The following is a 17,545-nucleotide window of genomic DNA, read 5'->3' as shown; positions in this document are numbered from 1 at the left end:
GTCAGTTAGCTGTTGTTAATATACCCTGCAGAGCGCTCTTTATGCATCAGGCGGCTGTACATCCGTCAATTACCATACATGCATTTTTCACTTAGACTTGGGTTATTTCGAATCCGCAGGTAATTTGGGTTACTCCATGCTTTGCAGTTGCAATTCTGTGAAGCGCGCGGTGGGCTGGCCTCTAGTGGTGGCAGGAAGAAACCCAATTCAGAAGGTAGCTTGGTCCTTCCGGTTTGTGGTTTAGGTCAGAACATCCAATTTTGTTGATTTCTTGCTTTGGAAGAAGCTTTTTAAATACGTGATGGTTGTTAGCGGGCACTGTATTAACTGGTGCTTGAGATCTGGCCAAAAGCGGATCGGTCGTCTCTGCTGTCAGATGTGTTCAGCAGCATGTCAGACGTGAAGAAGGTGTTTTTTAATATAGTGAATGCATCAGTGTCACAGAAATCAGTACTGTTGTCCTTGCTGAATAAAGGATTGCCTACAAAATGAAAGATTTTGGGGTGGGGAGTGAAAATCAAATTAGTATCATACTTGCAGAGGAGGTATCCCTGGAAGGGTCAGGCCTGTTTGGCAGGGTAGTGTGCTGAAATGACTGCTGCATTGTGCCAGCTAAATAAGTAACTACAGATGCCACCAGGTTGACATTTTACACAATAGCTAAATTCGTATTCCTTCTTCTTAAGAAAGTGGGGGAAGAGAAGAATGGGGAAAGAAAATACATGTACATAAGCACCCTACTGTTTTCTGACTTGGTCATGTCAGGTTTTTTCAAGAGCCTCAAACATTCCCTTCCCTTGGGATGCTGAGGAGCTGTACCAATAGAAAATGGTGGGGATAATGAGAGAGAACTTTGACCCGCAGGCTTCAAAGTTCACCATAGCTACCTATTCATCATACACTTGTGGAGTGTAGCCATTGAGTGGATGACTAAAATTCTGGCCGACAAATTCAGTGTCAGCCTACCCAAAGGCACCCATGGGAATTTGTCTCGGCATCTCCTGGCTTTTAATGGCAGAATGCCATGTGTAAGGGCTCCTGAAATGTATTCACTGGGATACCTGCTGGGCAGTGCTACGTGCAGCTTCTTTATCTAAGCCTTATCCTGATGAATAGATGGTGTTTCACCACTGTCTGTCTTCCAGGCTGTTGCCGTCATGCCACAGGTCAGTAGATGACAAAGTTTTAGCTGTGGATGTCCATTCTCTGCTGTTGCATCCTCATCATCATTGCTGCCCCTCATTTATGGATGGAGTGATAAATTTTAAAAAGCTGAAAACAGCTATTTTTGGGAAGGATTTTTTTTCTTCCCTTTTATGTTTAATCTATTCTAGACTTGTTTTCAAATAAAAGCACAGCACCATGGCAACTTACAGGGAAAAAGAACAGCCTCTTAAATACATGAGAAGGAAAGTCTGATGCCTATCACTTAAAACCCATCTAGGACATGCATGCTATGTAAATACCACGTACCTTCATAGCAAGGTTTACTTTTGCTCACTGACATCTGTATTGCCACAATGCTGCTGTTAAACCTTGCTCCCATCATCACTGATCTGGTTTGATAACCTGTGCTAAAGAGTGTAGGATTGTAGCAGTGGTCGGGGGCATGAACCTGTCCCTTACCTCCGTGAGAAGTATGTGAATTCACACATGTAATTCTGCTCAATTAATTTGACAGCAGCCAGTTTCAAAACTCTTAATGGGTGAGCAACCCATGTAAGCAAATGCAAATCAAGCATTAGCAATGGTTTATGTTCAAATAAAGTGACCGTACTTCAACCAAATAAACGAAATTTCAGCCTGGCAAAGAGTCAGATCCAATACTAGGCTTCACTTTGCACAAGGGCTTCAACAATATGCTATGAAGACCCGTCTTAGACGATGATACAAAACAGACCCAGTTTTTGTGCCTGCCGAGTTCCTTAGAGCCTTGGGGTGGGGGACTGGCTGTTTCCTACAGGAAGAACACGCTTTGTGAGCAATGGAAGGCATCTGAAAAGACCTCGTAAGTAGGTATCTTGTAGTGTTGCTGATCCATGTGGTTTTCTCAGGCTTTTCGATGTGGTTTTGCTTCAAAGGAATGTAAAGCTGGACGTTGGCTAGCTATGCACAAGTAATCCCCAAGTCAGGCCTAAGTAAGTACTACGAACTCACAAAATGATACGTATGTGTTGTTTTTCCACGTCACGTGTAGCTCTACCATATGGAAAGAGCAGTGATCAAAGCAAATCCTGCAGAGCAGAAATGGGGATATAGTTTGAGGGGTGAGGAGGACAAATCTGTTAGACGCATGTCATACTTAAGATTTTACTATAGTTATGGTATCCATTAGTATGCCTAAAACACTGGTTGAGATAGAAAAACAGAATGATAGGAACAGTTACAAAATAAGTGTATAACGATTGCTTGTTACAGTTGATGAGTTGATGCCACATTTTCCCCCTCACCACAGCTGGCAGTCTTTCTGGAAGTGTTTTCATCAAAGCTGTGCTCAGAGCAACGTGCTCCTTTCTACCATTAGAGATGTGAATTTCTCAGGGCTTGGCTTTCTTAATTCTGACTTGGTATGTTGCCTATTTACGTTGCTGCTAGTAATAACTAGAGGATAATTGACCTTTATGGGAAAAGTGGGAGCCACTCATGCTGCTGTAAATTTATTTTTTAAGATACCCAACAAAAAATATATCATCCACAATGCTTTGAGAAGCAAAAGGCCTGACAGAGATCCACCTATGGCTTTTATAAAGTGGCATACCTCTACCTCTTAGAGGTCAATCACTCACTCTATATCTTCCTGCCAAACTGCTTAATTATCTTAAAAAGGTAATGGAGTGAAGTTCAGTTTGGGAGAAAACTTTTAAAAATAGATGGGAAAAAAATACAAGCTAAAATGTGTTTGCAGTCCTTAAGTGAGACCTATAATTTGGGATAGCTGTCAAGGCAAATTATTTTGACCCCCCTGGCTTTGTGTCCTTTCAAACTAAAAATAGTCTTGCTTGAAAGTGCCATTGCACCTGTTCTGCTCAGTGAAAAATAAAACTGTAGTTACTGATGGTCAGCAAGCGACACTCTGAAATACTCCTAAAATACATAATCGCTGTCTGTGTTGAAGGAGAAGAAGACTGATTATTCACAGCAACTTCTTATAATCACTTCTGTGACTTGTTACAGATATTCACAGGTCAGTAAATGCACAAACAAGGAGAATGTGAAGCATTTTTTGTTTCAAGTCCATTCATTTCAGAGGGTATGACAAGATTTATCACATCATTAGTGTAGGCTATTGTAGCAAATGCAGTACTGCTACTTGCAGAGCTGTGCAAACTTGCAGTACATAGTAAGGAGCAGCAAGCATATATTTCATTGTTGTGCCCCCCCTCCAAAAAAAAAAAAAAGGCAGAGAAGATTTTTTTGGTATCTGAATGAGTTGCAAATTAATGACAAAAGCCAAGCTATTAATTAATCACAGGGTTTTATAAAATTAGAGCTTCCTGTCCAGCAGAGCTAACTGCTGTGGATATAAATGCCTCATAAATTACTCACGATGGTAAAACTCAAATTTGTCTTTTACAGCAGTTCTTGTTACAAAGTCTGAATGAGAAGTGAAGTGCAGACAGAGTTGTCTTAACATTTCATGAAAATGAGTGATCCATTTAAAAAAAAAACGTAATTTTTTGAAACTGCTTTTGTGTTGAAACTGTTGCCACCACCACTGGAACACTGATTGGACTGATTAATATTGTGGTATAGACATAGTCAATGCTTTTTATTACTGAAATTTAATGTTCTTTATTCCCGATTTGAATAAAGCAGATTCAAGATGACCTCCTTTTTGTCAGGACAGAGTGCTTTAGGGTGATCAGCGTCTTCCAGAACGCATTTTCATTCCCATGGTCTCCTCAGAAAATGGCATTTCATTGTTTTTCTTAAGCTTAACTATATATTATGAAGCTGAATGATATTATGCCCATGTTTATATGCAAGAGGAGAGGATGGCTACATTAACAGGAAAACTTGATGAATATATTCCACTGTGGCTCATAACCTGATCGTAGGTTTCTTGCCGAGGTCCGTGCAGGGAAGAAGGTGGGGAGAGGAGTTGGAGACTTTTCTTTCTTCTTAGGTGTGCCTGTGGCCCCAAATGGAAACCAATCAAGGAGCGATTTATGTTCATTAAGTGCTTGTCAAAACTGAAAAATTTTCTAATCAACAGCAATCTAGCGGAGGCCCCTCAATGGCTGGGAGTGTCGCCTCCGCAGTATCGGCTATTTGCCTGTTACAACTCTAGGCTAGAAATCCGCTGATGATTACATTAGGCTAAGCTGCGAAGTAAATGAACCATGTCTTATTTAGGTGCAACTAGCTTCAGTGTAGTCCTGCCCCGCAGGGCACTTTATAGCGTTTTATGGCTTTAAAATTAGTGTAGCTTCCCATTTGCTGCAGGGTGCTGCATGTTATGCCTTTGAACTCAATAAGCAAAGGGAAGGGGGCCTTTTGTTCCCCCCCCCTCCCTTTTCTTCTTTTTGCAGTTTAGCAATTTTGTTTTGCATCTTTTCCAGACAGCGTTTTGCAATAAAAACGTCTGACTGCCGTATACACGCACAAAAGTAAAGGCTTCAGCCGATCCCAGCCTGCCTGGAGTTTGGGGTTTGCTCTGCCTGGGAGGGAAGGGGCCGGGGCTTTGCTTTTCCAGGCACTTGGTGCTGAACAAAGGCTGTGCGGGTCGCCACCGTCAGCTCCAAAAGGGGAATCGTGTTCAAAACACGTGCTACCCTCAGACTTTCAAATGCCATCCAGAGATGCAACCATGAACTTTCTTTTCTGTAAGCACGTGTCTTTGTTTTATTTTTACTTCTGATCAGGAAACAGCATCTCAGCTAAATGGCACAAAATAAAGGTGTTTTCTTAGTGGCAGGTCTGGGAAGGAGTATGTAGCTGTCTGTGCTGGGCCTGGACCTCTACCTAGCATTGGAAAAACAGGCTTGTTCTGAGATGTTTTAATAACTCAAAATGAGAAAAAAGTGTTGTATTCTTACTTCGATATCATTAAATACATGGAAAGGCCATGTTCCAAGGGGGGCAGGGAGCTGTCTCGTTTTGCACAGTGTGCACTGGAAAAGGGTGGTAGTGGGACAAGTACATGGTGGAAGAAATGTATGCGAGAGGAAGAAGAAAATGTTTCTTTTAAATGTTAATGTAATGGCACATGGCCATCCTGAGATGAGAGGTTTGGGTGCAAACCTGGAGCAAAAGATGCAACTCCAGCAAAAGGGGTTTCTCTGCAGGACAGCTCCATTTGCCATCCAAGCCCAACCAGAAGAGCTCCTAAGTACTGTCTTCTACAGCTGATCTTGCTGTCGTCTTGGTGAGGTGTCTTGGCCAAGACCAGCTTGCAGCATTGGCCTCCTCACTGCAATCCCAGCACAAGAGTAAGGTCCAAAGCATTTCAGTCCAAAAGGGTCAGTCTTTAAAGTACTAGTTGATAAATGCTATATTAAGGAATTCAGCACATGTATGCATTATCTTGCTTAATACACTGATAATAAAATGCTGTGGTTTTGGAATACAAGCTAGGCAGCAGAGAGACTTCCCCCCCCCCCCCTTTTTTTTGTTTTTTTAATCAAGGATGACTCTTGTATTAGAGCCATCTGAAAATCCTCATATTCCATGACGTTTTTTGATATCCAGAAGCTTACACACCTAGTGCGTGTGTATTCATATATAAAAATATTTGAAGTAAGTTAAGGATCGTTTTGGGGAGGAACTGTGCTGCCGTGTGCTCTGATGTCATTTAGTGAAGGATTTGAGACAACTGTGGTAGACTTGAATGCTGTGAGTTTGAGAACCAGCTTCATGGAGGAAGGGGCCAGTGGGCCACAGGAGTGTTAAGCGTGGCTGTGGAACAAGAGTTGTTTGAGTGGGTATTGCTGGGAGAAAGCGAGCAGCTAGCTGGAAGCATCACATCATCTAGTTTTAGCCCTCAGCCCTTGGTGGAGTGTCTTCTCTGGTTTTGAGGGCCATCAGAAGCCATTGCAATGCATAGCAGCAAGGTTGTTTGCGGCCACTGGCACTGAAAAAAAAAAGGGGAACCCCAAAATACCCCTTTATTTTTGGTACGTCTGCTTAGAAAGCACACCTATTTGCCCAATTTTGATGGCTGAAAGGTTTTTATCCATTGAATTGGTTAAATTAATTTCTGCTGCTATAAACGGAGAGCTGTATTAAGACCAGAACTAAAGTAATTTTACTTTACATTATTCTGTGTCATGGCACATCATTTCTTTCTTACTCAAGGCAATTCATTTTGTAGTGCCGTCAAATAATATTTTGTGTCATCTTCAGTCAATGTAGTTTTTATGACTTTCGCTGGTATTTTAACAGTTTATTTAGTCCTATAGATAATGGTCAATGGCCTTGAGTAGTCAAATTAACACCTCGGCAGCCCTATATTTGAGCAAACTACTAACAGTAACCTCAGGATGAAAAGCAATGAGAATCAATATAGCGAGGGTATTTTTAGGGATTATTGATTGATTGATGCGTTCTGGCCTTAACTGGAAGCAGCAGCATTGCCCCACAGCTGACTAAGATTAAGTTGCCAGTTACTGATAACTGTAGGCCATTACCTGTGTAGTATTTCACAGGCTCGCAGATTAGATGGAGACCTTTCACAGTCCTCAGATAAAGAAACCGTGGTTTTCAGCGTCAGGAGTGCCTACCAAGCTGCAGGAAAACGCCGTGTGCCTTTCCCCTTACTGCGCTGCTGCGAGACCTGGAGCCGGCCCTGCCTGGATCAGCGCTGCCCATTGTTCTGTAGGGATGCAGGTGGGACACCGAGGGGGACACCGAGGCACCGATGGCTCGGCTCGCCCCTCCGCAGGAGGAAGCAGCCATGTTAAGCTGCGCTTCTGCCGGCGAGCTGAGAGCCGTGGGTCTCTCCGACACAACTCTCAATTGCTAGCAGGTTTCTCTCATTGCACCTCATTTGCATCTGGGACATCAATTAGCATGTTTGTTGAGGCTAATTGAATGAAACTCAATCATAGCTCTTAATTGCTTGACTATGTGAAAAGAAATCACATTAATGCAGCTAATTAAGTGTATGGCAATAGATGCAACATAATTAGGAGCGAAATGTAAAAAACAAGCGATGGCGAAGGTGCAAGAGCAGGGGTGCGGGGGACTCAGGCGCTTGGTTATCCTGTTATCGACACGTTTGGGGAGGGTTCCCTTAGCTTTGCTGCTTGCTTTTTTTTTTTTTCTCCTGCATTGCTGAATGATGAACATGGACAACTTGAGAAGAAAAATGCAAATGGCTTTGCAATTACTACTTTTTCAAGCTGTTGAGGGGCAGAAGATGGCACTTCTGGGGTGGCCCGCTGTTGAGTAGGCTCTAGGGACTTGTTAAGTGCTGTTTAAAAGTACTTGGCTTTGAATTACCCTCATGCCTTGTTAAAGGGTTTTTACCCCTTTTTTCTCGGATCAGCATTTTCTACAACTAACATCTAGGGGAGTTATATCTGTAACATTTGCATATCAAAATCAGGCTTGCTGTCTTCTCTTTAACACAGCATATTCCAGATGACAGCAAGACCCTCATCTGTTCTAATCTGATCAAACCATACATCGCACTTCTGAAGCCGCCACATTATTTTGTAGTTTTAACTTTTATTCCCCGAGTGCAGATCTGAAGGAGCATGTGCAAGGCTGGATGCTCTGCTGACTGGAAACTTGGTGCTTTCCTCTCCTGCTTCTCAGGGGAACGCGGAGATTACCGCTATGCATCTTGCACACAATGAAAGAGTCTTTATTGTTTACATTTGATATATCCCTATAAATATTTAAACTGACATTAATACCTACATGGCATCTGTTCTGTTCGGGCACTTTCATATAATAATGGTATGGCTGCAGTGCATTTATTTCCTGTTTGCCAACATTGACTTACTCTCTTGAATTGTTTATAGCTCACCTAAGCCTGTTTTACTCTCAATTAAAAGGGCTTTAATAATGCCCTGTCACATCTCACAAGTTGGCAAGGTAGCAGGAAAAATGCGCACTCTATTCATCTGAAGCATTTGGAATAAAGACTTCATTATGAAATCTAAATGGAATACACTGGTTGTTGTAAGTTAAATAAAAAGTGTCTATTAAAAGGAGTACATGCTGAGGTTTAGTCACCATCTGATTAAGCCTCGTTTTACAGCCCATAAGCAATAAATGCTCAGTTATGTTCTGGTTATTGTATTTTAATTTGGGAAGAACTGACACTGAACAAGAAAGTTATGCCAACTTGATAATTTATAGATGAAACTGTTTCGTTCGTTTCTATCTAGCAGCCAGTGAATTGAGTTTTTATTAATGGATTGCCTTTGTTTCTTTTGGAAGCAGAGCTCTGGCTGCTTTCTCAGCCAGGGAACTGTTCAGACATCCCTTCCTCACTGTTAATAATTCCCAAGCAGCAGGGGGAGGGGGGAAAAAAAAAGAAAACCAACGAAAAATCCCACCAAAGCCAGCTCTGGTCTTGTTTTTTTTTTTTTTTTTTTTGTTTGTTTTGTTTGGTTTTTTATCACAGATTAATCTTAGCTATGAAAAAATGAATACTAGTCAAGTAGTAGATTTTGATGTGTTTTGAGCAGAATATATAATTTGTGTTGTACACACTCTCAGAGGTGGAAGGGTTTTTATGAGAAAGTTGATTGTTCCCTGTATTGTGCCAGGAGTGGTTTAGATTTGGAGTGAGCTTTTAGTCCATTCAGGTAGATTTACTTGTAATGTTGATGCTTTAGTGGTACACAGAGGCCCATATGCTGCAGGTTTGGAATCAGCCTAATGAATATTTGTAGTCTTTTATGTAATACCTTGTGGCTTGACTAAATTTCATCCTGGACACTTGGAGAACTACAATAAATGTCATTGTCAACATGTCTTTGCTTGCACAGGCTTCACCCAGTCTTCTGTAAATTGATCAAGTCCTACCTGAAAAGGAGCTAGAACTTTTTTCCCCAGTTTCTTCCCACAGAAGATTGTTCAAGGCTAACATTCCCTTGGTTTCCAGCTTAACTCAGTTATGCCAATTTCTTTTTCCAGTCTTTGGTACAAAGTGCTTTTTTTCTTGTAGTGTATATCCTCGGACATACAACGTTTGCCTTTCATTTCGCTATATTGCATGACCTGTCCTGCATTTCTTTTCATAACATACAGTCTCTTTTTGTGATTGTCCTCATATTTGTTCCAGTTTCACTTGCATTGTCTGGAATGTGAGTAACCATAATCGTGTGTACCAGGACATGAAAACTTGTTAACGGCTTTAGCATTCACCATCTCTACTGGAAGTATCTCTTCTGATGTACCCCAGGATTGCAGATTCAGTGGCTGTCTCACCTTAATGAACTGTCATTTGTCCTCTGATAAAGAAACCCATGCTCATTTGCTTTTCTGTTTTCATCTCAAGAAGCCCACAGGCAATTTAGAATATGCCATTGAAGCTGGAAAGCAGAATTACGAGCCTGTTCTTCCAGCAGCTTTTTACAGTTTGTAGAACTGCACAGCTCACTTCCTCCTGAATTTCTCAGAAAACAGTGGCTTGGCTCCAGTCAGTTGGCCATTGTCTTTCCACAAGTGATGGTATTTGCTTATTTCCCCTTTGTGTGCTTTCCAAACAAGAATTAGGAAAAGCCTTTTCCACTTCTGGCTTCCAGCTTTTAGCGTGTTTACTCTAATCAGACATGATTTGCATAATTTTCTCCCTGCTGTGATTATTTTTTTTTGGAGGAAGGATCACATTCTAAAGAAACAGTGTTATAATTTCAGAAACCTTAGCAGTACCCTTTTGTAACTTTTGTGCCTGTCAACCAATTTCAGCCACATTTTACAGAGAAACAGATAAATACATAAAACACTGAAATAGAGAGGAGCTGCAAGTAAAACATGCTCATGAGAGACAGTCAGCCTCGTCTTCTTGTTCTGTTTGGGACCTGCCAGCTGCTGAATTTGTACATGTGGCTCAGAAGCAGCCATGGTGTGAGTTACCTCTTACCTTGCCCACCTAGCTGTTGGTGGAGGATGTAGTAGAGCTCAAGACTTTGGGGTGTATTTGTTAAAAATGTGGGCTGTATTACCTAGAAAATGGAAGGAAGGGGAAAATACTGTGGTGGATGATGGCAGATGTAGGACAAAAATCTAATGTAAAAAAGTCTTATGAAACTTTGTCATTAGTTCTATTGCTTACAGAACTACCTGTTTGATATTGCTGTTTTTTTTTCCCCTCTTATCAGGACTATATGCAGAATGTTCATGGGAAAGAAATCGACTTGCTGAGAACCACTGTGAAAGTTCCTGGAAAGAGGCCACCCCGAGCTACGTCAGCTTGTGCACCCATTTCCAGTCCCAAAACAAATGGCCTCTCCAAGGACATGAGCAGTTTACACATCTCGCCAAATTCAGGTAAGACAACTTAATGCTTGGCAAACAAGGGAAGGACTGCTTTTCCAAATGTATTTAAGCAGTTGTACCACTAGGATGGGAATTATTTCTGTTACTAATTTATAAATCCAAGTAACCACTGATAGGCAACTTTTAAGTCCTCTCTGATTACTGATCTGGCCTCCACAAGAGATTCTGAATTTCTGAGTATCTTTCAACATCCATGTTACCTTATACTTGCATACATAATTCACAGAAGTTAATATTTGTGAATAATTGTTGCTGCCTTTCTACTGACTTGTTAAGTGTAATACTTTGGAAAAACAGTTGTGTCATTTGAAAGGGCTGTTTGTGGCTTCCTGATGACATCCACGCTGCTTGTTTCCGCCTTTAGAAGGATGCATAGTTTTTGGACTTTCCAGCAGCAAGATTCTTCTGTAGAAAGCTATTTTATTTTGTTTATGGAAGTGGTTTATAGTTCCTTGTGAGCTCTAAACAAAGAATTTTATCGTTCACTGAAGTACTTGTCCATACAGCTAAATGGATTTAAAAAATTGCATTAAGGAAAAGCGTTTAAGACAATTTATCTTGTAAAACACGCAGCTTATACAAAGCACATAATGGTATAGCGTCAATAGAGAAGTTCTGTCAGCATGTTTGGGATGACGTCCATAAAGCACCGAGTGCCTTTTCCGTTTATGGGTAACGTAGACATCTCCAGCACAGGCTGACAAAACCACGCAAGCACGCTTCTGTCCCTGCGCAGTCCGCACCGCACAGGTAGGATGAGCAGCCGCAGGAAGGAGCTCGGTGACCTGCTGTTCAAGTGTCTTCGGTTGGGTGGTAATGGTTATCTTATGCTTCGAGTCAAAATGTGTTCCTCTGCTTTTTCACAATGCAAATTACCCTGCATTAGGGCAAGAGGATTTTCCTTCCAGCTTCAGATGCTGCTCTTTGAGATGAATGTTTAAATAAAAATAAAAAATAAAGCCTTGCAGCTTTACAGTGGTGTCACAGAGCAGACATCCCTGCAGATAAACAGTTCTTGTATGGCATGTTGTATTAGTTTGGCTGGGGACCTGAAGCCATGATTTCATCAGGGCCTTTTTCAAGTTGTAACCTGTGCTTCAAGAGGCGTGGAGCTGGCATTGTCACTGGAAGAGTTCATAGGACAAAATTATTCGTGGTTGGTTTGCTTTTTCCATTTTGCTTTTTAATGTAGATGACTGGGAACAGGGGGTGTTTTTCAACATATCCCATTGTTTGGGGAAGAAAAGTGCTGGAGTGAGTCAATGTATCAACAGAAAAGGCATGTGTGCTTTTAAGACATCCAAACACTCTGAAACAGGCGAAAGTAATTTGATTGCTCCGGAGACGTAAGTTGTAGAAAACATGTGGTGATGCATACTTGGAGGTTTATGACATGGAACTGAGATATTTTGGCCTATGCTTAGATTTCTGGGTAAGAGGGAAGCAGCTTGTACGTGGCTTCAATGAAACTGGCAATATTCCTTTTATTTCAGGGGTTTCTGTATATGTATTGCTATCTGTATGTGAAAATACACAGTAGGCATCTGTATCCGCTGGTAGTGTTAGCCACTGTGTAGGTATTGTGGCTAGCTTGAGGTTTTGTCACACAGCAATTTATTTGAAAGAAAAAAGTGAATTATGCTAGAAAGTGCAAATGCTGGAAAACAGCTCTGCTTTTAGGCAGTTTTTCAAATACCATGATGGAGATAGTTGCACCTTGTCTTCTCTAGGTTTCTTTGTCATGTTGTTTAAAAATACTGAAAGACTTCTCTGTTGATGCCTGGCTACCACAGCTCAAAAGATCTGCCACAATTAAAGTTTTAATTAATTAAATATCTCCTACAATTAAAGTTTTAAACTGATTAATGCTTTCCTAACATATAAAAGAGTGTATCCAAGGAAAGGCGAATCTGGTTTCTTTATCATTACCCACTTGAATGCCTTCATTTCCCCTCTCATGCAGCTGGGAAGCTACACTGATCTTTCTTTAACCTTAAGCAAGATCTTGACCTGCTTATCTTTGCATGGCTCTCTTCCCACTGATAAAGCAAACAGTGATGTATTAATTATATTACCCCTATAGCTGGCTGGAAGCATAACTGGAAGCATCTTTATAACTTACTGGGGGGAGCAGGTAAAGGCAGGTGGGACTAAACAGCTTGGTGCTCTACATGGCAGCAGTCAGCATGCTCATACCTTGCTATCTGCTGTCTTGTGCCCACTTTGGGTGCAGAGGGTGTAGGCTAAGGTTTTAGTGAGAGAGAGGGGTCAGTTCAGACGTGCACATCGGTGCGGTTGCATTTTAGCCGTTCAGTGGCATGCATGGTGCAGTAGTTTCAGACGTGCTGCAGTATTTTTCCACATAGTCATTGCTTCTAAAAGTCAGGCTGGTACATTTGTTCGTTATCAGCCATATCTCTTCTTTCAGGATTTTTCTTTACAAAAGGAGTTTTTTGCTGAATCACCCCCAAAGTTTGTTGTTGTTTTTTTTTTTTTTTTTGTTGTTGGTTGTTTTTTTTTTTTTTTTTACGTAAAATTTGTTTCTTCTGCATGAGCTTCTTTGATTGAATCTTCCTTACTCCAAAGGCCAGATCTGAGATCTGTCTGGTTGTTGCATGTCTGGGCAGAGTAATCATGAGCAACAAGTTAGAGAAGCTTTATTGTGAAAGCCGAGTAATGTTTTCCAAGCCTACTGAAATCAATCAACAGCTGATTGATCCAAGCAGCGATTACTAGTTAAAAAAAAAAAAAAAAAAAAAAGGCATTACAGCAGACTAGATCTAGGAAATACCTGGCAGCAGCTCAGCTATGTGTCGGTCCGTATGTCATTCCCAATACTCTCACATTCAGGTAAGATTGAGGAGAGCTGCATTGCAGACAGCGATTTTAAAATATATGGGGAGTGTTAGTATTGTAAAAATACATTGTTACAAGCTGTGCTTGGCTTGGTAATCTCAACTTTCATGTGCTCAAGTGTATTGACAGTGGTTTTTATGCAGAGGGGTCACAGCTTCTGATCAGTGGGACACCTGTAGGAATTCACTGCTCAACTCCCACAGTGCCAGGAGGAGTCCGGGTATCTCTGCAGTTATCTGTCATGCAGCTAAAGATATTTGCAAATTATCCCTTGTTCTGTCTGTCATGCTGTCTCAGAGCGTTTTCTCAGTTGTTAATACGGGCACAATGTTGTCTTCATTTTGAGTGATGTTTTAAAATTGATCTCAGACTGAAATTGTCTGTTACTGTTTTCCCGTTGACAAGTTTATGTACACAGATCTGCTCTGTACTGAGGAGGTTTGGACCAAGCACAAAGAAAATCAACACTTGCTATTTTTATTTGTAGCCATGCAAATACCCTGCATTCTCACTGCATTACATTTTAGCTCACTCCCAAAACAGTCATGTTTTGTATTTCTGTGGTTTTGCCAATGTGTATTTGATATGTGGAGGAGAGTAGTATTTTCCATGCTTAGAACTGAGGATGGTATTTCATTTAGTTGTTCCATGTGATCAGGAACAGGCTAATTTTCCTTCTGCTGTTATATAATTGTGTACAGTTTAGTGAAAAAGTTATGATATTACAAGAATACCAGGACTCAGTTAAAATGTCCAAGATTGCTCCTGGAAATCAAATTCACGTTCTTTGCTTATACACAGTGATAAGCCCAATACCCCTAAAAGGATCTCTTTGATGAAATTGCATATTTTCCATTTAGTATGTTCTTGGAAAGGGTTGAACTTACTTTCAGGCAAACATTAAAACCAAAAGAGTCAGTTTGCAAATCTTTACAGAGCCTTTGTACTGGACTTAGAGTTTACTGGTCATTATCCTTGTTGACTTCTACATATTAAACAATGGATAGGGAAGAGGAGATTTCAACTTTGTTGAAAAATAATCAATAAAATTAGTCTGCATTTTAAATACTGTGCTATTGAATCTCAGGCCTGACTGCTGTATGTAGTCATACAGGAAGAATGGGAGAAGGAATTAAGCTAATTAGGGGGATAGTCATGAATTCAGGAGGGATATACGCAGTTATTGGGTAATATGAGTTGAAATATTCAAGTAGTAAGAGAAAGTTTTATGTTAGATCTGTTAATGCAGATGTCACAAAAGAAAAAAATTAAAAGCATGTCATTCCCAGCACACTGAATTTCACGTTGCTTTCGGGCACTTCTCTGAACAAGATTGTTTCTCTGGTTTTAAAGACTGTTTGTTAAACACAGACATATAATAAGCATCTCTGTGACAGCTATCCTGATCTGCAAGTGTGCTTACATCCCAAACATCTGGAAGCAGATCTCGGGGAAATAATCATTTCAACAACAAAAGCCAAGTTCCAATCCTCACAGGTTTCCATTTCAGAGACATAAGAAAAATAAAGGCCAATCTGAGAATATATGAAGGAAAATAACATGATTGTTTCCTGCTAGGCTTCCACTCCGGCACAAGAGCTGGAAAAAACATTTCCTTAGCATGTATGTGGTAGGGCAGTAACCAATCTGGAATTGAAACGAGTGCGAAAAGGTTATATTCTCTGTAAGAAAACAGACAAATTAGTGGAAAGTAAGGCTGCTTCCCCTCTTGCAAAGCCAAAGGGCTTACCTGGCGGCAGGTTCATTTTCACTCTCTAGAAGTTTTGCCATGACACTTTAAAAGTAAAACGTGGTTTCTGTACTTTCTTGTTTTCTATGGAAGTATAGTTTGGGGTTTATCTTCTAACAGCTGAGATTGTGTCTGATTCTCCTAGGCCGGTGCAGAGGGATGGGGCTGTCTTGCTTTTGTTACGTAAAGGTTTTAAATCACAAATTTCATACTAGGGCTTTATGAAAGGTGCTTGTACTTGTCTGCTAGCTTGGGAGGGAGCTGTGAGTCGGGGGAAATGGAAGCTCATTGCTTTTAATATGCAATTCTGAAGTTGTTACTTTTAAAGCAAAGATGTTTACTGTTGCTTAAGTCACTTAAATAATGTAAATTTAAATTTAAATTTGAATGGTATTGGACATCATATTGTTGATGTGCCTAATCTGGAAGTACTTCAGAAGAGGGTAACTTGTGGACTTGCTCAGTTCCAAGTTCATCTAGCAGTTGGTAGCTTATGGGAATGCTGTTAGAGCCAGCACCACAGTGAGCCAGCGTCTGGACAACTCTCTACTCCTTTAGGAAGCAGACTTGGTTCTTGCTGGCTTTGGAGCAGGGACAGGACTGGATTTCAGTACTCCCACCTTAGGTTAGTTTTGAACTGGCAACCTGAAAGTGATCTTAATCCTGTAATCTCTTCCAGGAGTCATTTATTTCCAAGCAAACCAGAGCCCCCAGCGAGCAGTGCAGTGCAGCAGGCGATGGCTGGGGGCTGCAGCGAGGCCCTGGGACGTGGCTCCACTGCTCCTTGGTGCTTGCTGTCTGCCCCTGCTCTGGCCTGGGGTTCATCCTGTGGGACACCGGCCTTCCCTGGCCTTCCCCTTGTGGCCACGTCCACCTGCTCCAGCCGGCCTCCTCCAGGGGCTGCAGCATGAAGACCTGCCCCGCCATGGGACCCGTGGGCTGCAGGGGGACAGCCTGCTCCACCGGGGGCCTCTCTCCTGCCCTCCTCCTGCACCAACCTCGCAGGCTGGAGCTGGCTCTGCTCGCACATGGGGCAGCGCCAGGGCCCTGTGCACAGAGGCCTCCCTGCTGCCCCCACCACCAAAACCTCCCCACATACACACAGCACACCTCTGCAAACAACCCAAAGCCTGAGCTACAGCAGGAGCCGCTGATGTAGAAAGTTCACATCTAAAAATAGCATCTGGTGTAGGGATAAGTTGTTTCCTGATTAACAGTTCATTTAAATAATTCGGTGCTATTAAATTTACTTATGATAGTGGATGTACAGTATTTGAAGCCTCCTAAAATGTGTTAGCTCCATAGCCATCATTAAGTATGTTAAAGGTTGTTATCTGCTAACGATATGTGACATTTTGGACATGTTCAAAGAACACCATCTTCACATTTTTACAAATGTGCGTTTTCTATTTGTTATTAATTGTGAAAATCTATCAAATCAATGCAGTGGTCATTAAATAACCTTATCTCACACTGAAGTGCTTGGAATCAGGCTGAATTGTAATGGCTGCCTTCCAGATTTTTCTTTTAAGAAGGTGGAGAATTGATTTCTAAATTAGACTGGTATACCTTCAGTATATGACTTCTGATCTAGTGTCTTTGGATTCTAATACATCTAATAGTTCTGTTCTTTAAACACAGCATTATTTTTTTCCTTTTAAGCCTATTTTATCTGCAGTCCTACCTATCATGTTGGGTATCCATTTTCAATGGCACCTGAATCGTAGCTGCTGAGTCCAGAGAGAGCCAATACCCTCTGATGTGTGGCATGCCACATGCAGGAGGGGAAGCATAATGTACAGCTGTGGGTCTGTCTTTTCATAGATTATGTTATTTCTTTATCAATTGGAGGTTACTGTGATAATTTAGCTGTTATGATCAAGCTGTTAACTAGGTTCTGATTAGTAAAAATGTATGTCAAGCAAAGAACTTGCTGTCACTGGCAATTGCTCCAAAGCCTGTAGGTCTTGGGTGTATTAGCAAATGTATGCAAAACTGGGTCCAAAAGTCTTGAATCTGCTCTTAACTCCTTACTTGTAGGTGACAGAGGCTTTGTGCTGGTGCACTGTTTCATCTCTGGTTTGACAATGCCAGAATTTATCTGGTTGAAGTCTTAAGAGGCCAGAGATTGCTGGTTAGCATTTTACTACTAATTTTGTAGTCTAATGTTGTACATGAGAAGACTTACCATGAAATGTTTTCTTTGCTTTCACTTGAGCATGAGTTTTACGATTCTATCACAGATCACAAACGCAAGTTTGTGGCTTACTTTTGTCATTAATCACCCAAGTCAATTTTCCATTCGGTTGGGTTTGCTGTTAGTTCAGTGATATACAGCTGTAGTGAATGAAAGGAGAAGTTGTCACTTTGCACGTTTTGAAGGGAAAAAGAAGCCCAGTTTTTAAGTGCATTGGAGATTTCCCTTTCATCCCACTAGAGGGTGATCCCTCAAGGTCATCTCTTCCAGTTTGTTCATGCCAA

The 17,545-nt window shown here is 41.3% G+C and overlaps 1 protein-coding gene across 7 annotated transcripts in view; it reads left to right on the top strand.

The window, feature by feature from the left end:
* Nucleotides 1-17,545, top strand: part of AGAP1 (ArfGAP with GTPase domain, ankyrin repeat and PH domain 1) — a 345,403-nt gene that overhangs the window by 211,436 nt on the left and 116,422 nt on the right. For all 7 annotated transcript variants that reach the window (XM_032190230.1, XM_032190227.1, XM_032190225.1 and 4 more), the window contains one exon: nucleotides 10,281-10,449. In XM_032190230.1, the coding sequence (XP_032046121.1) occupies nucleotides 10,281-10,449 (169 nt within the window). The remainder of the gene's footprint in view (nucleotides 1-10,280; nucleotides 10,450-17,545) is intronic.

Source organism: Aythya fuligula, chromosome 6 (genome assembly GCF_009819795.1).
Source record: "Aythya fuligula isolate bAytFul2 chromosome 6, bAytFul2.pri, whole genome shotgun sequence".
Taxonomy (NCBI): domain Eukaryota; kingdom Metazoa; phylum Chordata; class Aves; order Anseriformes; family Anatidae; genus Aythya; species Aythya fuligula.
The sequence above is the reverse complement of the archived record's forward strand: the minus strand, read 5'-3'. Positions and strand labels throughout refer to the sequence as shown.